Source organism: Phaeodactylum tricornutum, chromosome 8 (assembly GCF_000150955.2).
Source record: "Phaeodactylum tricornutum CCAP 1055/1 chromosome 8, whole genome shotgun sequence".
NCBI lineage: Eukaryota > Bacillariophyta > Bacillariophyceae > Surirellales > Neidiaceae > Phaeodactylum > Phaeodactylum tricornutum.
The window spans coordinates 494,707-516,800 of NC_011676.1; the positions used below are offsets into that span (position 1 = coordinate 494,707).

At 50.2% G+C, this 22,094-nt stretch overlaps 10 protein-coding genes across 10 annotated transcripts; 6 read left to right on the forward strand and 4 right to left on the reverse strand.

Moving 5' to 3' along the window:
* Nucleotides 1–133: 133 nt before the first annotated feature.
* Nucleotides 134–3,907, forward strand: CDKA1 (predicted protein). The gene is made up of 2 exons (XM_002180023.1): nucleotides 134–705; nucleotides 818–3,907. The coding sequence occupies exons 1-2, from the start codon at nucleotides 366–368 to the stop codon at nucleotides 1,348–1,350; spliced, it is 873 nt and encodes a 290-aa protein (XP_002180059.1). The 5' UTR covers nucleotides 134–365; the 3' UTR covers nucleotides 1,351–3,907.
* A 108-nt stretch (nucleotides 3,908–4,015) lies between these two features.
* PHATRDRAFT_45862 (predicted protein) lies at nucleotides 4,016–5,998 on the forward strand (the record flags this gene model as incomplete). Its single annotated transcript, XM_002180024.1, has 3 exons — nucleotides 4,016–4,155; nucleotides 4,399–5,746; nucleotides 5,787–5,998. The coding sequence occupies 3 exons, from the start codon at nucleotides 4,016–4,018 to the stop codon at nucleotides 5,892–5,894; spliced, it is 1,596 nt and encodes a 531-aa protein (XP_002180060.1). The 3' UTR covers nucleotides 5,895–5,998.
* Nucleotides 5,999–6,378: 380 nt separating this feature from the next.
* RAD14 (xeroderma pigmentosum group A protein) lies at nucleotides 6,379–7,214 on the forward strand (the record flags this gene model as incomplete). Its single annotated transcript, XM_002180025.1, has 2 exons — nucleotides 6,379–6,993; nucleotides 7,100–7,214. Exons 1-2 carry the CDS (start codon nucleotides 6,503–6,505, stop codon nucleotides 7,212–7,214), a joined length of 606 nt encoding a protein of 201 aa, XP_002180061.1. The 5' UTR covers nucleotides 6,379–6,502.
* A 2,543-nt stretch (nucleotides 7,215–9,757) lies between these two features.
* Nucleotides 9,758–10,807, reverse strand: PHATRDRAFT_35678 (predicted protein; the record flags this gene model as incomplete). The annotated part of the gene is made up of 1 exon (XM_002180213.1): nucleotides 9,758–10,807. The coding sequence occupies one exon, from the start codon at nucleotides 10,805–10,807 to the stop codon at nucleotides 9,758–9,760; it is 1,050 nt and encodes a 349-aa protein (XP_002180249.1).
* Nucleotides 10,808–12,084: 1,277 nt separating this feature from the next.
* PHATRDRAFT_12501 (predicted protein) lies at nucleotides 12,085–12,957 on the reverse strand (the record flags this gene model as incomplete). Its single annotated transcript, XM_002180214.1, has 2 exons — nucleotides 12,085–12,631; nucleotides 12,788–12,957. Coding segments are annotated over 2 exons (717 nt in total), but the record flags the coding sequence as incomplete, so codon positions are not given.
* Nucleotides 12,958–14,470: 1,513 nt separating this feature from the next.
* RNAP-II_3 (predicted protein) lies at nucleotides 14,471–15,016 on the forward strand (the record flags this gene model as incomplete). Its single annotated transcript, XM_002180026.1, has 1 exon — nucleotides 14,471–15,016. The coding sequence occupies one exon, from the start codon at nucleotides 14,471–14,473 to the stop codon at nucleotides 15,014–15,016; it is 546 nt and encodes a 181-aa protein (XP_002180062.1).
* Nucleotides 15,017–15,302: 286 nt separating this feature from the next.
* On the reverse strand, nucleotides 15,303–15,641 carry PHATRDRAFT_12254 (predicted protein; the record flags this gene model as incomplete). The annotated part of the gene is made up of 1 exon (XM_002180215.1): nucleotides 15,303–15,641. A coding segment is annotated over one exon (339 nt), but the record flags the coding sequence as incomplete, so codon positions are not given.
* Nucleotides 15,642–16,792: 1,151 nt separating this feature from the next.
* PHATRDRAFT_45867 (predicted protein) lies at nucleotides 16,793–18,805 on the forward strand (the record flags this gene model as incomplete). Its single annotated transcript, XM_002180027.1, has 1 exon — nucleotides 16,793–18,805. The coding sequence occupies one exon, from the start codon at nucleotides 16,793–16,795 to the stop codon at nucleotides 18,803–18,805; it is 2,013 nt and encodes a 670-aa protein (XP_002180063.1).
* A 397-nt stretch (nucleotides 18,806–19,202) lies between these two features.
* PHATRDRAFT_45868 (predicted protein) lies at nucleotides 19,203–20,785 on the forward strand (the record flags this gene model as incomplete). Its single annotated transcript, XM_002180028.1, has 1 exon — nucleotides 19,203–20,785. The coding sequence occupies exon 1, from the start codon at nucleotides 19,358–19,360 to the stop codon at nucleotides 20,783–20,785; it is 1,428 nt and encodes a 475-aa protein (XP_002180064.1). The 5' UTR covers nucleotides 19,203–19,357.
* A 253-nt stretch (nucleotides 20,786–21,038) lies between these two features.
* PHATRDRAFT_35684 (predicted protein) lies at nucleotides 21,039–21,803 on the reverse strand (the record flags this gene model as incomplete). The annotated part of the gene is made up of 1 exon (XM_002180216.1): nucleotides 21,039–21,803. The coding sequence occupies one exon, from the start codon at nucleotides 21,801–21,803 to the stop codon at nucleotides 21,039–21,041; it is 765 nt and encodes a 254-aa protein (XP_002180252.1).
* Between the last annotated feature and the right edge of the window lie 291 nt (nucleotides 21,804–22,094).

The window sequence follows — 22,094 nt, forward strand, 5'->3', positions numbered from 1 at the left end:
ACGAGCGGCGACAGCTCACGTTAATTGTAGACGAAGCGCAAACCGTCCAAAAAAGCAAGGGCAAACCATCGAAGGTCGTCTTTACTCATGACTGTCCTTAATTCATGTTTTATTTCTATTAGTATTAGACCAAGCAATCTACATTACAGTGGCAAAAAGCCAAGTATCGACTTCATAATCAGTTCCAGCGGTTACCGATATCTATTTTCTGGTCAAGAAAGGAACGGTCGTGATTTCTTGTGGTGATCGGTCTCGAGCCGCAGTTCGCCACTCTGCCCGGAACAGACCGGAGATTCTCCTTGGACTTACTTTTTTCACCGTAGAAGTAGACGGACTTTTGGCGCAAACAAAAAGTTGTACACAAGATGGAGCGGTATCAAAGGATGGAAAAGATTGGGGAGGGTACCTACGGTGTCGTTTACAAGGCCAAAGATCGGGTGACGGGCGAAATCATTGCGCTAAAAAAGATCCGCCTTGAAGCCGAAGATGAAGGGATTCCGTCGACTGCTATTAGAGAGATTAGTCTACTCAAAGAACTGCAACATCCCAATATTGTGAGATTGTATGATGTCGTACATACCGAACGAAAATTGACGCTCGTTTTTGAGTTTTTGGATCAAGATCTGAAAAAGTATCTCGATATTTGTGATGCTGGATTGGAGCTCCCGATTCTCAAGTCCTTTCTTTATCAATTATTAACGGGAGGTACGTGTCCCAAAACAGACCTCACCTCTTTCGGTGTCTCCGGTTCTTTCCATGCTTGGTCCTCCGACTTTACCTTACACTGTTTTTCATTTTCTCTCATCTCCAAATGCAGTGGCGTATTGCCATCATCACAGGGTACTGCACCGCGATTTGAAGCCCCCTAACTTGCTCATCAACCGTGAAGGAAATTTAAAACTGGCAGATTTCGGTTTAGCCAGAGCCTTTGGTATTCCGGTTCGCTCGTACACGCACGAAGTCGTTACCCTGTGGTATCGTTCACCAGACGTACTCATGGGTAGTCGAAAGTACAGTACACCGGTTGATATCTGGTCGGTTGGTTGCATATTTGCCGAAATGGCGAATGGTCGGCCACTAGTGGCGGGGACATCTGAAGCCGATCAATTGGATCGAATCTTTCGATTGTTGGGGACACCAAAACTGGAGGACTATCCCACAATAAACGAACTGCCTGAATACTATCCCGATATGCCGCCTTATCCGCCGCCCCGGGGTGGATTGTCTGCTCTCGTGCCAAGACTCAACCCAATCGGTATTGATTTGCTGTCCCGAATGCTTCAGTACGATCCAGCTAGGAGAATCACGGCCCAGGCCGCCTTAGAACACGAATACTTTCAGGCGGCGTAATGTTGGGACTGGAGTGTCTTCCGTTCATATCGAATATCAGAAAAAGTGGCGCGCATATCATTCGTCAGGGGAGGTGCATTGTGCATCTCACTGTCAGTAAAGCTTTAAATTTTGCCAAAAATTAATTGATTCCCATTTGGTTATCGTAGAAAACGCGTAGTGTCGAGCCGCTCGTTCGTCGCTTGGCTATCAAACGACGCGGGAGACAACGACATATCATCGTTATACGATACCGCATTCGAAGTGCCCAAAAGCGGTGCCGATTCGTCAGTATTAGACCGTGCTCCTCTCGAGCTTGATGCAGTTGCCAACGTGGACGATAGAGGTCGAAGGAGGAGTTGACGAAGCGAGCTGCTGCTTTGATGGACTGAGTGGTAAGATGGATGAGGTGGAGCAGTGTCGTGTATACCTCCTTCGACGGCAGCGTCACCAGTTCTACTATTTTCGTCCGCGGTGGCGGCATTAGAAACGGAAGTGACAGTTGTATCTTCTCGTGACCGTCTCTTGCGCGGTTTTTTGCCGACATCTTGACGACATACGGGACAATTACAGGGGTTTCCGCAGCCGGAATGTACCCAGGATTTCCAACAGCTCTCGCAAAAAATGTGACCACACCGTAGAATTTTTGTGCGTTTACCGTCTGGTCCTCGTAGTGGAACGCCGTAATTGTCCACGACAGCTGTTTTGAACAACGAGCTCTCCTCTTTGGCGGTTTTCTTTTTCCCGTCGATATTTTCATCACATTCACCGGGCGGAATGTCAAGCGTCTTTAGATCCTTGGTACTGTTCACTCGACTCCCGGTGTAACTGTCACCGTATTCGAACGGCTCCAAGCATATTGGACAATCCCGTGTCCGATATTCCTGCTGCAGCATGCACGCCTTTTCTCGCTCTACATCGGACAAGAGCGATCGTTGTTCAGCGTACTGCCACCGTTTGCGCCGATCCCGGTACTCTCCCCACGCCCCAAAGAAAAAGGTGAATAAGGCAAAGGCAATCACAATGCCGAATCTTGAAAGAAAATCTTGCAGTCGATCCGAAAGTGTGGGGGGTCCGGCGAGGAGCAAGTCACGAATGTCGTCCATGGCTTGGAGGAGGGCATCGCCGTATTCACGCGTGCGCAAGAACGGCTTCATGCCGGCAACGACGTGATCGAGTCTCCACCAGGGCAAGATACTGGATATTTCCGTTCCGGTACTAATAAAACAAACGCGATCTTGAATAGAAAGAAAGAGCAATATACCATGATCCCCATGGTCACCTTTCTTCCACCAGGCATCGTGAAGATTGTGTGCAAAGATCTGAGCCGCGTCGTTCACCATGTCGTCTTCGTCCTCGTAGGCGTAGTAGGATCCTTCTCGCAAAACTGCGGGCAAATTCATCTTGCGCACCGTAGCTACAGCGAGTTCAACGGCTGGGATTCGAATATTGGATTGGGAGAAAGCATCCATATCATCCGTCAGAGCCCGCTTACTACGGTGACGTTGCTGGAACGCTGCCCAAGAGATGGACGACAAATCCCGTTCTTGTACATACGGCGTACTCGACAAGCGCCGGTTGAAAGGACCTACGGTGACATCCCAGGGTCGATCGTTGTCCGTGTCGCCGTCGTGGGGTCCGAAGATGTTAGAAAAATTCATCAACTTCTGCGCGATTTCCTCCAAATATTCTCCGCCCATGACCCAGTCGGGATCGCACACTCGCAAGTCGTTGACGGTTAAATTAGGCTTGTTCTGTAAATAGGCAATTCCACAGCGAATGGGGTTGTTGATAGGATTGGGGTACATGTCCGGCGTCCAACCGTACACGGTGGGGTTGCTGTTGTGGGGTTGGTTGTCCGCGTCCCGGCTATCCGTGTCGGGTTCCGGATCGAAAGTGTCGTCGGAGTGGTCCGTGAGAAACACGTGCTGGGTCGTTGTTGATATAGATGTCGATACCGGAGGAAACTGTTGGTGTAAAGTAGGATCTTCCGAATGAATGAAACCTTTCTGCGTCAGAGACGGCTGAAAGTAACTCGACCAAGAATTCCGATGTTCTAATGGTCGTTTCTCGGTGGCTTTGGGGTTGCGATCGTGAACGTCTTCCAGCACAGATACTTCCCGAAACGCAGTGACCACGGGCCGAGAAGGGATCCGGGAATTCTCGTGGAGATTCCAAAAGAAACAGCCCCAAACGGCGGCCAAGACGGCACACGAACCCCCGCACAACCAGAAGTGTATCGAACGCCCCGCACGACGCCTCCGCGCGCGTCGCATGGAATCTTGTAGTGAATGGGCACGTAAATAGGGGCGCTCTACCACGGAATGGGTCGATCCTTCTATTGGGGATGATATAGTGGGTATTGTGGAAGGTTCTGACGGAAAGGGTGGTACAGAAAACGATACGAACCCATGTTCGGGTCGATTGTTCGTAGAGGTTTGATGCATGACGACGTTCAGGAACAGTGACCTCGATTCCTCATGCAGCAGATTGTTAAAGGAACAACGGGGATGAGTAAACTGTAATAAAATGCGAACGACGGTGCTTTAATGGAATGAAAGGATGAGAAGAGAACCGTCGTGGACAACGGTATAATGTGAACAGAAGTCTCCCTCATTTTCTGTCCGTCTCCTCGAGAATGGGGAGACAGACGACACACTAACATCTGGAATTTACCCGTTCGCTCATGGTAGCGACTGTACCAGTGACACAGCTTGCCCAATACGTCCCCTACCCCTGCCTGTCTAGCATGGGCCCTTTCCTCGTGTTCCGATCGCCGACTCCTGGTCTCGGTTCCGCGCGAGTACCGGATTCGTCCCAAGGAATGTCGTCGCGTCGTTCTTTGCCATGAAAGACTAATCATTCGTCTAACCGTTGTCCCCTCAAGCGGCAAATTTGGATTGGTAATCCTTCCGGTGTGGTGACAGGGAGCCTACCATACATACCGCGTTGTCACCATGGGGACCTCGTCGTTGCCGCTCGGAATCCCGCGACTGCGTTTCCACCGTTGATTTAACGTCTATCTCCTTGGCCGTGCTGGATGCTGTCTTTTCTACTACATTCCGCAAGTGTGTCGTCGGCGGCGGCTGCGGGGTTCGTTTGCTCTCCGACTCTTTCGCTGCACCAATCCAGCTCCCATCCGACGCGCAGTCTCGAATGGTCGTCGACCGAAACATCTCTAAAAAGTACGCCAGCAGACGAAAATGAAGACATTCAGGGCATTTCTGACCTCAAGTCATCGTTGAGTGGTATGTTTCGCGTGAATTCGAGAACGCCCACGCCGGTGTACGGGGGGGATCCCTCCATGGGACTATCCCCGTCGGACCTGGAAGCCTATTTTGCCCAACGCCAGATCGAGATCGATGCAACTGCGACCAGCATCAGCAATAGCAGTCATTCGCCACACATTTCCAAAAATTCTACATCATCCGATGATATCGAAGGTGTTTATTTGGAGCCCGACGTGTACGTGCAATCCCAAAAGTGGATGCAACCGGACGGAGCCCTCCGGGGCGTCGTCGACGATCGCACCTGGCAGTCGGTCGATCGGCGGTACAAACAAGTCGCACGTACACTAGTACAGCAAGCTCCCTATTCTCCGGATACAACTTGGAATAGTGGTAACGCCGATGGTAACGATAACATTAGCTTGGATGATCTATGGGCGGCGGTACAAAACCAAAATACGGTCGACGCCTCCAGCACCCTTTCCGAGGATATACATCGGAAAGTGTTCGAAGCAGAGCAAGGATTTTTGGATCAGAGTGAGACTTTTCGCCAAGCATTGGTGGATAGTAGCAAAGCTTCGGAAGCCGCAGCCTTGCGCCACGGAGCTAAATTTCAAGAGCGGCAGAAAGAAGCCATTGACCGATTGAATGTACAGATAGCCGACTTCGAGGCAGAACTTAAGGTGACTACACCAGCTCATCCTTCATCCCTGGATTTTACAGCACAGCCACGGTGCCGAAAGTGCTTTTGTCGACTTGGAGAAGAGGAAGTGAGGAGTGCTACAACTTCAAACGGATTCTGCCAAGTTTGTCATGCGGATGATATCGTGGAAAGGAGCCGACAAGAGACAGCCCAGGCCAGTGCCGATCAAAAAAGGCTAGCAACACAAAAGCGACGAGAAGAAAAAGGAAGGAAAATGCCGTCAAGCCATAGAGGATACGACAAGCAGACGAGCGATTTGCGGGAGGACGGTGTAAGTCGGCCTTTTCCGCAAACGACTCTCGGCCGTAGTGCCCCCAATAGCCACGCGCAACCTACTCGGACAAAATGGCCGCGTCGCGATTCTCTACCGGGATACAATGCACATGAAAGGAGAGGGCTTCCTCCAGGAACCCGTTCGTTGTCCTCCGCGACACCTATTCCCAAAAGTCCGTCACCAGTGGCGAGTACTCTGGCGGAAAAGAAGCCGGTAAGCAGTGGACAGTCTTTGCCTAAGCGCTCCACCCTAGAAGAAAATTGAGTCTGAACGTTCGGAATCCATGGTCGAGACCCAAGCGCAATCTTCCATTCATTCGTGGGCTGAGGTTGCTGACGAAGACACCGACGAGAATTCTTAGTGGAACGAAGAAACTGAAGAAATGCGATGGGATTCGTCGACTTTATGGCAAACGCGTGATCGCTCTAATTTGTACATAAGTGGATAGAGCTTACTTTGTTAGAGAAGGCTGGCCTTTAAACAGTTGCATGTATATCTTTCTGTCCTAGCCTCCGTTTGTCGCTCTCGTGAGTATACCTAATTTCTCATTTCCTTCTCGGAGTGGTAATAGGGGAGCGTCTGTCGTCGCTCGTTGTGAGGTTATGTGGTGCCACAGAAGTACACCAAAATGAATCTGGCAGTGAACCTGACCGAAACAACTTTACAGCGCTACATGTTTAAAAGAGTGACCATCTTTGCAGACTGACAGCGGACGACGACTTTTGTTATCGTTAGCTTTCTTCTTTCATATTGTTAAGCGTGACGCGCTCTCTCTCGATAGCCAAATGTTTACATTGAACCCTGGAGCCAACGGAGGAGCTGACGGATCATCTAGTCCTGTTCGTCAACAATTGTGGAATTTTGCACAGCTCGGATTGTACTTTGCTGTCTTACGTGGAGCTTTTGTATTCTTTTCTAGTCGCGAAAAGGCCTTGAAACAATAGAGTTCCGCTCGGAAGAGTGCGAACAATGGAATTAACGGAGGAACAAAAAGAACGGATTCGGCGGAATCGGGAAAAGGCGTTGGAAATAAGGAAGCGGAGGAAAGATGAAGAGGAGAAAAAGCAGCATAGTGAAGAAGCATCCGATGCACCAGGCCCAAAAAGATGGAGGAAAAGTAATGGTCAAAGTCAATCGAGAATTGCGGAAGGATGGGACATGAACAAGGAAGAACCAGTCGAATTGGAAGATTTCGAGGAAGGTGCATCGGAGTTTGTGTCAAAGAAGGACGCGATGAAAGTATATTGTCTCCCAGAAGGGACTTTGGCGGTTTGTGAACATGAAGAAAAGCAGAATCCTAGGCACAAGGGATGGAATGCGATGAAACTTTACAAGCGGGCTGAAATTCGACGAAGAGCCAGAGAACGATATGGAGGGTTACAGGGGTTGATTGAGGAACGTCAGAAGAGGGAGGAAAAGCGCTTTATGAAAGATATGGAGCGCACAAAAGACTTATTTAAGTAAGAAGTTGCTTTATGTAGTTAGCTGCTCAAGGAGCGGCCCTAGACAAATGCACACGTCCGTAGCCTATGTGTCACACTGTGACAACTCACTACACTATTCCAGGTTCATTCCATCACAGATCGTGCAGAAGGATAGAGCTGTGAAAGCACTGACTGTCGCTGTAGTGCTACTAATTGCTCTTCCCCTTCCCGCAGAGCAGTCGCGGCTTCCTCACTAGAAAATAATCAAACATTGTGTCAGAAGCTACATCAATCTCAGCTTCTCAAATTCGACTTTTAGTACAACGTTCTTGGTTCCTGTCTTCCCTTTGAGCTTTCCTCTCCTTCAAGCCTTTGAGCCCGCGAAGCTTTTCTATCTCGCAACATTCTAGCTCCTGCGGCGTGGAACACGCATTTACGCAGAAAACGTCCCGTACGATCGGTTGTTACACTCACCCTTGAAGATCTCGATTCTGCTTAAAACCGGCTTTCACCCGCCGCATAGCGTAAGACCGAAAGTTGTAATCTTTCATGTGGTGTGCATGGCGGAGAAGGTGTCGAAACAGAGTCAGCGGTGGCATAGTCGTCATGGTCCGGTTGATTCCGTTTTTGTAGAACGGTATGTGCTGCGTGCTGGAGAAGCCTTGGGACTGCGTCGGTAAAAATCAAGCAGAAGAAAAGGTGACGTTGTGATGACGTGTCAAATTTGGATCGCGGATATGCGGGAACAGATTACGTACAGCTGCTGGAAGCAATATAAAGCTATGCCAACTGACCGCTTAGTGCGAGTTACATTATAGAAGCGTATACCACTGTGTTCAGCTTGGGTTGCTCTTGTCTTTGCCAAGCTGATCAACTGCAACGATATCGCGCTCCTATCTCGAATCACTGTCAGTGCACCAGTTTGACTCGATGGACCAACCACATCACAATGCGATGCGACTGATGAGTACGTAAATAACAGTCAACTCTCATCTCATTGTTGGCATCCCTTTATTCGTCCTTCTTAGTCGGCTATTTCCGGATCCCAGTTACCGGAGCTAATTTGTTTTGCATCGTGGTGCAGCTTCACTATAAGGTCGACAAGTATCCGGAACATATCTGGGTCTTTTGCCTTTGTTTTATGCAGCGAAATCCCCAAAATAATAGCGGGATAGGGTTTGCTGCCTCGTGCCGCTTGGCTTCCGACTATTGTCTCTGTAATTTGTCGTAAATAAACTGAAAGTAATGGGTCTTCCCGAACACCGAGCAAGTTGTCAATGTGAAAATCGATTGCTTTTGGGTCGATGGGACTTGGTTCTGGTTGACACAACAAGTAGTTTCCTACCCGCCCATTTTCCAATTGACTTACACCAATGACGCATCTATCGTTGAACAATTGCACCCATATATCGGTCTCGATAAGGTCGATTGTGTACGAACGTGTGAGAGTAGTCGGAAGAGAACTCGAATGAGGAATCGGAGAGGATGCAATTGATGTTGATTTGAACGATTGCATCAGCAATTCCTCATTTTTGTCGGCCATCACTTTTGTTTCTATTGAGATTACAAAAGATGTTTATGAAAACATTGGAATAGAGAGAACCGGGCTTCGGACAATGAGCATCACAGTCAGTTTTTGTTCTCAGGCCAATCTGTCCAACGAAATTTTTGGAGCATCCCAGAGTCTGTCTGTCTGTCTGTGACCCTGGCGAGAGGAGAGAAACGATGAACACACCAAAAATGGAGGGAAAGTGTGCATGCCGAGTGTGAGGCGCATTCCGACTGTTGAAAGCAACAAAACGAGTGCTTGGAGGAAAGGAACCTCGTATCTTGGCATGTAGCGAGTCCACTTTTTGTTAAAACAATTCGAAGTAAGAATATGGCTGTAGAATGCATGATACCGAGTTCAAGCAATCCACCAAAAGAGTAACCGCTGTGATAGTCGGACCCCGTACACGATGGGTAGTTTTCCCGGACAAACAGGTATCAGCAAAATGATAACGTTGTGTTTATCGCTGCAGCATTCCACTCTATCTTTAGCGTTTTCATGCCCAAGGAGGGTGTTTATTGGTCCGACTCGGTGTCTACATGAAAGTCGAGTAGTGTTGCGGGGGAAGAATAGGACGCACAGAGTTTCCTCAAAGACGACAAGTCTGCTGCCAAAGACCCAATTGAATCGCCGCGAGCGTATGGAGATTATTCTGGGTCGGGATGGTGACCGGTGCGTATGGTGTCAGACCCCCATCACTCTCGATTCGGCCACCACTGATCACGCTGTCCCTCGGATCAAAGGGGGGCCAAGCTGGATTGAAAACGAGCTGGCAAGCTGCCGGCGATGCAATAAGTTGCGAGGTCATGTTCGCCCGTTGGATTGGATGGCACGCTGTCAAGAAAAAGGATGGAATCCTAACAGTGAGGCCATTCACATCGCTTTGCAATCTCTCAGTGCCGTAATCGCCGAATGTGGCGGCCAGCGCAAAGCAAGGCCATACTTGGCTCAGCAGGAGCGACAGCTCAAGAAATTTTGAGCCGTGTCGGAAAGACTTCATACAGCGGCGTGCAAAATTCACGTGGGGCTTTGAAGAACCTATATCGAGGCCGTGCTAGATTGAGCGTGTACTACATATCCCGACAAGAGATTGTCTATTAGAATACCACTCTTTCGTTCGCTAGACGCCAACTTTCTTGGACAACCCGATTGCCAAGTAAAACTAAAGAGTGTAGCCGACTTTATTGCATCAACAACATTTAGAAGTAGAACCAGAGCGTGAGAATTCGTAAAGCGATTGAAAGGTTCGATTCATTCATCCGAGCCAAATTCCACAGTAGAGTTTGATTGGCTTGGACCCGATGTGTTGATATCAATATCTTGCAAGGAGTCAGTTTGAGCCATGTCGCTACACGCAGAAAAAACTTCGTTGGCCCCATCATCGTCGCCATCATCGAGATCTTCATCATCCTCATACTCGCCATCATGGGAACTCCGGTGGTAAGTGAGCATGCCAACGGCTCCTGTAACTACCAATACGGTCAAAAGAGTCGGCAAAAAAACCCTGCGGCGGTCTGTTACTCCGCTAGTTGGCGATGTTTCGGTCGGTGATCCCAACGGCACCTCGTCTGAAGTTGCTTCAACGGTATTACTGAACCCTTCTGAAATTTCCGGTTCCAGCATGTCTGATTCAGGGACAAAGACTGGCGACAAGCTCGGAATTTCCGAAGGATTTACAGTTTCCGCTTTCGAGACAAAGGCTGGCGCCGTACTTGGTCTCTCCGAAGAAAGAAAACTTGCCAGCTCAGAAGGAAAGGATGGTGCTGAGCTGCGAATATCAGAGGAAGGAGCGATGGTGGCAAAGACCTGAGGGAAGATGCTGAGGGCCCAATCGGGGTGCAAGCAAGTGTATCCACCTTCTGCATTAGGTCCAATAGCCAAGCGAGCACCTTCCCCGTCGTACCTATCGGTACTGCAGGGGGCGCACGTGTCGGCACCTTGAAGAATTGCATAGGATCCCGATGGACATGAAGTACAAGAAGTGCTGCCGAAGCCATTGCTAAACGCTCCCGCCGGGCAAAGCGTGCACTCTTCTGCAACTTGTGAGCTCGAGTAGGTTCCAGCACTACATGCGTACCTAACGTCATCTTCAGCTCCACTAAAATGACCTTTTTCGACAGGCAAGCACGACCGTGGTTCTTCGGGAGCGTCAAGGATGACCCCATACCAGCATCCAGCAGGGCAGGGGCTAGTAGCTAGGCCACACACCAACGTCGAATTCTCCTGGGCATCCGCCATGGAACCGGAAGTCGAGCAGAGGGCCGCGACCAGTAGATTCGAAAAGCCTACAGTTTTCATCATGTATAACAAGCAGTCGTAAATATGAGCCAATCCTCGAATCTGCTTTGTGCCATGTGTGGGATTGGCAAACGTATATGGTCTACGTGGGCGGACCGGTTTGACTCCGGGCAAGCGTTTTGAAATCCATTCGTGCAGAGGAGTGCGCACCTCTTTTTATGGCGTTTCACGTGTGACTCCTTCAAGTATCTAAGTCTTTCATTTGATGGTAATTCAGATTGCTCGTACTAAATCAATGAACTTTGATGCAGTAGACGACTGCAAAGGTGAGCAATCTATTGCTTTTGACTTCGTCGAGCGACGCAAATTGATTGTCTTTGAGAAAGCCAATGTACTACCTCCAAAATTAGATTTTGCTTGCTTGTTGACTGTGAATTCATTATCCTTGTCTTCCTTATAATCGTTCAACATCGATGATGATTCCAGTGGCAATTTGCCTTCATGCAGGTAAATGGTATCCAAATGTCATAAAGCGTGATGCTGTTCGCATGATAATCGTAAATATCCAAAAAAGTCGCTTTTTTTGCTCCATGAAAAACCGATTTCATTGGCAAGCCGCAACATGTTTTACTTTTTTACAGTTAGAGAGCTCTTGTCAACTTAAACTACCTGTAAATGATACATTCCGCAAATCATGCCGATTGGTTGACAATTAATGTAAACGCATTGAATTGCATTCCATTGGGACCTTTCCGCTTCCGCGAAGAGCTTTGTGTCAAACATACATTGACCAGTGGCATGCTGCAGGTTAAGTGAGAGCGCTTCCAGGAGTAGACGGTCATCGTAGGGGACACCGCTCGATCCTCCATGGCGCGACAACTCTGTAGCCAAACGAATTCCTTTGAGAAAGGGGAGAGAAAGTAGAAGACTTACGTTAGAAACAGATCTCATCCATATTCATTGTGTGTACCAAGCAGCCGATTTTCCATCATATCTCATAACCATACAATCCATCAGCCGACACAAAGCAATGTCCCTGCAGAAGCAGGTGCATCGCATCTGCCTCGATTCCATGATAAACATCGATTGGAACAAAAATCGGCCCTATCCACAGGAATCCGACCAGCCAATGTGCACCGGGAATGCCGTGCCACTGCACCGCCGCCCAACAACCAAAAGTTCGGCATTGGCGCGTGGCAGAGGGGCCTCTTGTGATAAAGTTTTGAATCATTTGGAACACGTTACATCCTTTAAGGCAACGGGTCCGTCACTTACCGTGTGGGGATTGTGTTCTTGCATCCAAGTCGCTGCTTCCCGCCTTATCCACGAATGCTGGTCGCTCATAACGGTCGCTGTCGAGGTCGCGTATTGAAATTAAAGTTTTGTTTTAACGACCCCAACCAATCCGACGAATGATCCATCCGGTTGATCGTTGGAACGGGGTACGCACTCATTTGGATCTGTACCGAATCGCCACGGTGTAATTCTTGTCGGTGTTTGCCATCAAAGGCCACCGATGCTTCGGCACGGGCGTCGTCAGGAACGTAACACCGCAACACAACGTGATCGGGAAAGACCATGGATCGAAAGGAGAGTACATGCGGACAAATTGGGGTGACTAAAATAGCGGGTACGGCTGGGTGGACCACGGAACCACCGGCGGCCATGCTGTAGGCTGTCGAGCCCGTTGGAGTAGCAAAAATTATACCGTCGGCTTGGACCGTCGTCAAGTGAACATCATCACAGAAACATTCCAAGGCGGCCAAGTACGGACTGGAACCGCGATCAATAACGACTTCGTTGAGGACGTTGTAACGGGCGCGGACGGCGCCTTGTCCATTCAGAATTCGGCATTCCAAGCGCATGCGGATCGATAAACAAATACGACTGTCGTAGCCAAAACAACGCAATTGCGGATGTCGCAGCAAGGGTTCGTAGGGATAGGAGGGCATATTGGGCGGGAAAACTTTGGTGTCGCCCGCCTGCACCAAGGCCGAGTTTTTCGTGGCCGTGGCACCGTCCAGCTGCAGCATTCCCAACGACACACGAATGGCGTCCACCATTTCTTCTTTGCTAAAGGGGGTGAGAAACCCTAGGCTGCCGCCGGCGACTGCCAGTATTGGTGGAATCGGGCCCTGAAACAACATGGCAGCGTGCATGAGTAGTCCGTCGCCTCCAATCGTACAAATCAAGTCGGGAAAGGCTTCGTGTTCTCCATGGGGAGGATTCGCCACCGAAGGGTTGGTTTTCCACGGATACGGAATGCTCGAGCTAACTTCACTTGGTCGTAGATTGCTACCAAACCCTGGTGTGGACTGAGGTTCAAACAAACAAATATTATCCTGATCGACTCCGTGGTAGTGTTTGAGACGAGCAGCAGTAGAGGGATCTAGCAAAATATGAAGGGGGTCGTCCTCCAGTTCGCGGACGGTGTCGGCGGCAATCCTCATGAGATCATCGTCACCCGGTCGGACCAGAAACAAAATTGACGCTACCGCCTGCAATAGCGTTTCTTCAATTTCGTCGTCTCCATCATTGTCGTTCCACCATGCGTAGGCTACCTGACCGGTTGCTGGTCCGTTGAGCATGACTTGATTGTTGTCACCCACGACACGTTCTCGAATGGCGTCTTTGCAGAAATCTTCTCCGCACCACATGAGTTCCATTTTGCGTCGCTTGGCCGCTGCCAGGGGGAAAGAGGGTGTGGCTGTTACCGACTTGAAGAAGTAATCCGAACTGCCGTTGACCGAGTCTGCTGGTTTCCTGATTGCCGGAACGTCGTTCTCGTCGTCGCTTTTGGTCTTGTCGAGCAGAGATTGTCCCCTTCGAGCATAGTTCCATTCGAGTCGGGAGCGATCGGAAGAAACACTTTGCAACACACGATCTCGTACTTGTGAAGGAGGCGATCTACGGGACAGCAACGAAAAAGCAAAGGAACTCTCGGTTATCCAGGACAATACGAGTAGTACAGTTTCGCTCCAACGAACAAATCTTCGTATTCGGACTCTCGCCATGTTCATGTGGTATCCTTTGGCGTCCGTCCACTCTCTCGTGTGAGGCTATCCCTGCAAATGTCGGAAGCGGTACGGGGCCTTCAAGAACAGGGTCCGACAAATCAGTAGCCGAAGATCATGGGTATTCCTGCTGGAGAAGCTTTTTGACAGTGAAGCGACTGGGGCAGTTGAGGAAGGCCCGCATCAGCAGCCGCAGTCTCGATCTATGCGAGATTCCCTTTGTGTGACATTCCCACCTTGACACTTCGTCGAACGCAAAGAAAACATTTGTTAACTATTTTTGTCCCAGAAGAAGCAATTTCTTATGTAATATAAAAGTATATACACGTCCAGACATGGTTTCGGCATCCCTGTGGCATCCAATGGCTTCCTCGTCACACCGAGCATTCGAGGGCGGGGGAGGGCGGGTCCGGTAAACACCTTTCTCCAAACGACCATGGGACGGTCCCCAACAGTGCCAAAAAGCCGGAGTCGATCTTTTTACACCGACTACCCTTTCCTTCGCTCCTCGCTAGATATTTCTTGATAAAACTCCGTCTCGTCCGTCGGGAGTACTCGACAAGCCTCTACTGTCACTCCTGGCTCGAGTCCCTCTCGGCATTCGGACGCGCATTCATCGTAGCGACCAATCCATTGGATCCAAACTATATCAGAACACAGCTACACAACCACGCACACATCTGTACACGGAGATTGCTATATAGAAACCGTTATGTTTTACGTGAAAACACTCGATCACGAGATTGTGTTGGAACCCGTGCATTTCGGTCCCAAGCTGAAAGCGACGATTGTCCGTTTGCTCAAAGAGCACGTGGAGGGCTTGGCGTTGGCCAACTACGGCTACGTCGTGAACGTCATTGAAGTTCCGGAAGACCAAATTCGCTCCGGCATTATCGAGTACGACACGGGCAATGTGGTCTTTACGGTCAAGTACACGGCGCTGCTGTTGCGGCCGTTTCTGAACGAAGTACTGGACGCGGTCGTGACCCAGTGCAACGCGCTCGGCTTCTTTGCCTTTTGTGGACCGCTGCGTATTTTCGTGTCGAAGCATTCCATGCCCGAAGACATGTTCCACGGATTCAATCACGAACAAGATGCCTGGGTTTCGGACGATAAGGAAGTCGTGATTGCGGCCGGGAGCGGGGTCCGGCTAAAAATCAAAGGCCGAACGGTGGAACAAGGGAATATTACGGCAATCGGGACCATTAAGGACAATTACTTGGGATTGGTGGACGATGGTGAAGTACAAGGCGATTAGCACTACCCTACTACAGAATAGAAGTACGATTGTAAGAGCGCTACCAACGTAGTATGTACACCGTAGATACGCAACGAGATTGGCGGAGTAAGGCAGCGCGTCGAATGTTGGAAAGGGCGGTCTGTTCAACTGCTCTGCTTATGTTAGTGTTGACGTAGCGTGCTGGACAGCGTGATGTCCAGAGGCTATACACGCACACACACTTTTTATATACTGTAGTTGTTAGCGGATTCATGGATGCGTCTTCACGGATGCATCTGCGGCGGACCGTTCGATGCGGAATCGTCTATTCGACCTTGAAGAGCTCGACTTCAAATTTGAGCGTGGCTCCGGGTGGGATGACATCCCCCGATCCGGCTTCACCGTACGCCAGTTCACTGGGACAAATCAAGGTGGCCTTACCACCTTCCTTCATGAGCTGCAAGCCTTCGGTCCATCCCTTGATGACACCATTGAGCGGGAAGGAAATAGTTTGTCCGCGATCCACGGACGAGTCAAAGACGGTACCATCCGCGAGCGTCCCGTGGTAGTGCACTTCCACGGTGGACGTTGCGGTTGGCGTCTTGCCTTCCCCTTCCGTCATGGGACAAAAGACGAGACCAGAGTCGGTCTGTTTGGCTTCTTCGTTGCAGTCCAAAAAGTTTTTGACAAAGTCGTCCCCGTCCTTCTTGACGCGTTCAACGATTCGCGACGTGCGCTCCTGCAATATTTTGTTGAGCGGCGGTCCGTACGTGCCGAGAATGGTACGCGCGTCGGTGGTGGCCGTTCCGCGGAGCGTTTCCGCAAAGGCCTCGAGGACAATTTCGAGTTCGTCGTCTTCCAACAGAGTTTGGAAGTTGCCTTGTCCACCGACCTGCACGGCCAAGTTGGTACCCAAGGCGTAGAACGGCATTTTGTCGTCGTCGTAGGGCATTGGCGGTTTGCTCGACAGCAAACGCGACGAGGAGGAGGCCGACGCGAGGGCGGAACGACGCAAGCCAGTCGGCGTCCAGGCACGGACCGAGGAAGCAAAGAGTGCACTGGTGGATAGCAGAGTCATGGTAGGGGTGGCAAGGCGCATATTCGTAAAAGTAGTAGTGAAAATAGAAAGTAGTACTACAATGGCAACAATAACAAGACACAAAAGGCAAGAGCTTTGGTTGGTAGGGAGAGAGAGAAAAAGATTCGGTCGAGGCAATACTCGAACAACCCTCCAATCAATCCGACGGCATTTCGAGGAGTTCCGGTTTTGGGGCGGGGGGACGGATCTTCCTCTTCCGTACGACGCCTCCCGATCGTTCGGATCCCAGAGTTCCTACGCGCGGCGGGGACCCCGAGAACGACGGTGCCAATCCAAGCACGTGGTGGAATGGGCGCGGCTCGGACTCGACCGATCGGGGGTGGCTCCCTCTCCACCTTCTCCGTACGGCGGACACGTATGTGGGTTCGCGATTCCGGACTCTTTCCATCGGAACGGGACTCTTGTGGTGTGTGCGGCTGTCAGGAGCGCAGATTCCCGTAGTGCGGTGGGGGGACAGACGGTAGATGCCAAATCGTAGAGCGGACAGACATTCTTGACTCGGGACTGTCGGATGCGACATACTCGAGCATGACGTGTGTTTGGAATGCCGGATTCGGAGTGACGGCATCATTCTCGCTGGTGTGACAGTGAGTGACACGAATACTGGTCTACCGGTGCGGGTCCATCATTCGGTCAAGGCTTTTTCTTCGTCCCAGCACGGAACATACCATAAAAGGTATCCATCCCTCTAGGAGAAACCATACAAGATAAAGACCATGGGACTGACAGAGAGACCCGACTATGCTACGAGCAGTTGCATTACCGTCAGTAAAGGAGTATTGTCATCCTCCTCACCGAGAAGGATAAGCTCGGATCTGCACACCGTCAACGAAGATTCCTTGGCCTTGATTCTCTCCTATTTGGATTGCACATCGGCCTATACGCTGTCACGTCTCACGAGTTCTCGTTTACGACGAGACACCAGCTCGGCCAAAATGGCTCACGTGTGGCGAGACATTATGAATCGACAAGGATACTGTGTCGAACCACAGACGATGGGTCACGCCGTGGACACACCCATGGACTTTGTGGAACTTTGGAAAGCACGGCGACGATTGGAACGTGTACTGATGCCTTCGATTCGCAACGTCACTAGCCTTACTCCACCAACAATCCCAACTTGCGAAGCACAACTGCAAAGTATATTCCACCAGACCATGTGTTACAATTTGCCAGATTCCACCTTTTGCTTTCTTCCCGTACTACCCCCGATTGGGGAACTTTTGGAGGCTTACGAACGAGACAATGATGCTCCCCCGGTAAACTTTGATTGCGACAGTTTTGTACTGACCGGTGTGGGAACTTCGCCAGAATTGGCCTTTCTGGATCCCTTTACTGGCGCGCTCGAAATTCGAAACGCCAGCGTCGGGAAAGGTACTACGACCCCTCCACAAACCTTGCTCCGCTTGGACGACTCTTCCAAGCTGGAGGCGCGCAATTATTTTGCAAATGCGGGACACGACGAGATGGAACTGGGTATGTGTTACGTAGGGATTGACACGAAAGCGATCTGGCAACCCGGGCTGGGGAGAACACAAGGATCCGTGGTACTGGTGGGACGATCCCTGGTCCGCTACCGGACGTCCCGGTCGACCCAACATTCTCCGTTTCGTGCGGTGGAATTGATGGCTTGGTTTCGTACGCCATCTCGCGCCGTGTACGAGGATTTGCACGTTTGTCGTTTTTACGGAACGTTCCAGGCAATCGATGTGGATGCTCGGTATCGACGCGTTTACCTAAGTCCTAGTCGTCGATCGTTGGGATCTGACGAAGCTACCCACGAGGTTGTAGAAACCAACACCATTCACGTCTATCCTTTGCAACGAATAGAAGAACGGGAAGAACAGTCCAACGAAGAAAACTCGTACGCTGCGACCGGACCACCGTGTTATCCCGTACCGACGTTCTCGATAGAATGTCGCGAACCTGTGTACGAGCTAGCCGTGGATGTGACGGGCGATTTTTGCGTAGTTGGTACAGTCCTCGGTTCTTTGCAAATATGGAAAGTCCCTGCCCAACCAACTCCTGCCTGCTCTGTTCCTAGTCTGCAGCAGATGATTCCGGTGTCTTTGGCTACGCGGGAAGCCTTCCCACCGCACCGACGACCGTACGTAGTGTGGAACCCTTCCCCGGTCCGGGACGTGTCATTGCCGAAACACCTGCCGATGCACAAGTTTGGGATGGTAACTCTCCAACACGGCCGAAACGATGGTAGTTCCTTGCTGCTGTGGCAATACGATGCGAAAAAAAGTTGGAGTATTGGCAGCATGATCCATTTGCCCTTGTCGTCCCGGCGTGTTCCGAAAATTTTTTACGATGGCCGGCGATTAGTAGTTTTGGGACAGGATTATATTGGGATGGTACTGCTTGTGTACCGGGTATGGAACGGTCGGGATGAGATTGCTCCCGATGTGTTGGACCTGGGCGTGGAGACTGCGGGCGGGGTGTACCATTTGGATGGGAACAATGGCAAGGCGAAGGTGCAATTGGTCAACCGAATTCGACACGTGGCCTTAGGAGGCTTGGAATATTATGACCACGTCCAATTGACCTGCAACGAACGATATTTGGTCATGAATACCAAAATGGGTAACCACTTGGCGCCCTGGGGTCCTACCGGAGCCAATAAAGTTGAACTTGGAAATGACGTGTGTCGGTACGCCGACGGATTGCTGGTCATTGATCTGGAACGGGCTGCGCCGGGGGATACGGCTCACGTTTACAATTAGACGAACTCGACGGTTCATTGCCTGCGCACTTTTATGCAAAAAGTGATTCGATCTCATTTTGGAAGAGTTATTGGGTTGTCGGACAAATAAAGCCTCCTTTCGTTACACCCGACCCCGCGAAAATGCCGATTCACGTTAACTGTAGCTAGCTGTACATAACAATAACTTAAATTTCCAAAAAAAATGTACGACGAACGCCATATCATCCTTAAAAGGCGTGTGTACTTTCTAAATATCGGCTCGAGTGAGTTCCGAAATGCTCATCCTTTTTGTTTTTGGCGGCGGCGAAGTGTGAAAGCGAAAACGAGCAATAGACGAACGACTCAGGAGGAAAGTGAGAGTTAAACTTGCCCGAGGTCTCCATCCTTCTCTCCCATCACTTACAGTAAGTGGTTCCCATCGTTCACAGTCGTCATCCCGTGAATCGAGTCTTACGGGAGACCGTCCTACTTTTCATCTCGTTGGTTTGGACCAAAGACTGTCGAGAGAGTTGTGCGCTGCCCACTGTTCACCGGGCAGTTTTGTTCCGGCTAACTTGGTCTGGGTTTCATCATGCCGTCGAGTTCCAATCACCAAACGCATCACCGCGAGGCATCTCCACCTCACAAGCACCATCGAGTGCACGATATGCTGGCCGCCCTCTCCTTCGAACAGATCTTTCACCATCATCCTCACGATCACGGTCGTCCCCATGGATGGAACAATCCACACAATTCTCAACATTCGAACGATAGTGAAGCGCTACAAACCACGGCTCCGGAGAGCGAATCTTCCCGTCGCACTCTTCCTTCCAAACATGCTCTAACTAAACTTGGCTCCAAAAGAACCAAGCGACGCTCCTCGGCGCACCTTCAAGTCAATCACATGATGCACGGCACATTGGATCCGGAAGGGCACGTCGAAGATGTATTCTTCGACGCCCTACAGTTTGGTGATCATCCCGATAACCCGGATGAATTCAAGGTTGTTCATCTTCGTGAATCCATTACGATTCCTAGTATTCTCGTAGATGCGGATGCCATCGAAGCCTACATCCAGCATAATTACCAGAATGATTCGTCGCTGCACGAAGACGGAGATACGTCCGAATCCGTCTCGCCACTTTCACCATATCCAACTGTCATCAACGATCGAACAACCGAAAGCGGGTGGTCAAGGCCCTCAGCGCCCCCGCCCCCGCCCGACGAACTCCCTCTTCGATTTTTGCGGGCCGGCAAGGGCGACGTGGCCGAAGGGCTACGGCGCTACCACGCCACCTTGCAATGGCGAGCCAACCTGGGTATGGATACAATACTTCGCGAACCTAACGAGGACTTTGATTTGATCAAATCACATTACCCCGCCTTTTATCACGGGCGCGCCAAATCCGGTCAACCCGTCTTTTTCGAGTGTCCTCCCCGGACTAATCTCAAAGCACTCCGCCGAGGTGGCGTAAGCTTGGAAAAACTCTTACGGTACTACGCCATGCTGACCGAGTTTGGTTGGCAGTACGTGGAACGGGATGACTTGGCGCGGAGTGTGTATGTGATTGATTTGCAAGGGATGCGGCTCGGCGATTTTGTCGGGGAAGTCATTGATTTCGTGAAAAAAGCGTCGGCCTTTACTTCGCAACACTATCCAGAACGGGCGGGCTACGTTATGGTCATAAACGTACCTTCGTGGTTCAAGCTTATTTGGAATGTCGTTAAATCGTTTGTGGATGAAGTCACGTTAGACAAAATTTCCATTTTAAGGGGATCCGCCGAGATTCAAGCTCGCATGCGGGAACTCATTTCGGTCGAAAACATTCCGTCCGAGTACGGTGGTATCAGCACGACGCCCTTGGGAGAATCCAAGGAAGAACATCTCTTACGAGATTTGATCCGACACAACAACGCCTTGGCCAAAGTAGCCAAAGGTGAGGAGTATACAGTATGCAACGGTGCCCACGGCAATCCGCCTTGTCGCTTTTGTAGTTGGGTACCGGCTCGAAGCTACTAGAACAGAAGCAGTATTATGCTCATTTGGAAAAGATATTTTCTCCGTCCGTCTAATGTAAATAGAAGGTTTCTCTTTAACTCCAGAAGACAACTGGTGTTTCAGTAGTTCGACTCGCAAAGTAGGACTCCGCAAGACCTTTAGGGAGTATAGGCGTGGCGAAGAGTAATTTTAATTCGTAATTATGGGGATATCTACCGTAAAGACGGGCTTATCAGTTCAAAAGATTGCGGCTGTTGACAACAAAACGCCAGCGCTATTTGTTAGGTTCAATAAAGGGTTGGTATGAGTAGTACTTCGGCGAAGAGTCCACACGGAAATGCAACCAAGCAATACCCATGCCGCTAGTCGAGAACCAAACAGGCTCGTCGGACGACGATTTCTTTGACACCAATGATTTACTGAAAGTCTCGATTGCCAGTCTCCAAACGTTTATAGCTATCTCTTGAGGGGCATTGCGGCAAAACACTGCCAAATGCGAAAAATCGGCGTCGTCGGTTGGTTTATGCTTGCTGGTGTCAGTATTTACACTCTCAGTGGTTTTGGATACGACAGGTTTGGGCGCAATGAGAGTAGCATCCTTTCCAAGGTTCTCAAAAACGCAGCCAACTGTTGAGTGGCGGCATTTGCTGTCAGTACCAAAATGTGATGCAAAAGCTTCCGGGTTGGGTTTGCCCTTAACGAACTTGGCCAGTTGCGGAGCGTCGACGAGCACCATTTCAAAATAAGTCTCTGCGGCCGCTTTAACAGTTACTCCCTTCGTTTCCCAAAACAGGGCTTTGTATGGAGACGAGGAAATGGTCTCAATAAGATCGTGCAGGCACGACTCGGAAAGTAATACTTCGTGCGCCCATTCCAGTACAGAAAGTGGTCGAGGCGTGGCGTCCGGTGTCTCCATTGAAGTTACTTCAAAGGCAGCATAGCGCTGGAAAGCTGCCCCTGTCGACAGTTTTCCCTCTTCTTCTAGTTTGTATTGTATGGTTCCGCGATCGTTGCTCACGGATGATTTCTTGTGAAACATTCGCTGTGCGGCCCTTTTCGTTCGTACTCGAAAGCGGAGGGAGCCGAGCGCAACAAAAGACAGCAGAAAGACAACAAACGGATTCCTCCAACACGAAACTTGTTTGCGGTATTTGTTATGTCGCCTTTTACGACAACAAAAGGAAAATAGAGCCATCCCCTTGAAAAACTTTCATGGCAGGCGTTTTTGGGCCATTGTCGAAGGACAAAACACGAACAGACCTCGGTGAAAGAAGCATCACAGAAGCGTTCGTGTCTGAAATAGATATGTCGCTCCGACAAAATGTCAATA

Bases quoted from the DNA above. Each gene is read 5' to 3' on its own strand.
- CDKA1 (XM_002180023.1), top strand. From the start codon at position 366: ATGGAGCGGTATCAAAGGATGGAAAAGATTGGGGAGGGTACCTACGGT. The intron at 706-817 runs GTACGTGTCCCA...CTCCAAATGCAG, and splicing joins TTATCAATTATTAACGGGAG to TGGCGTATTGCCATCATCAC.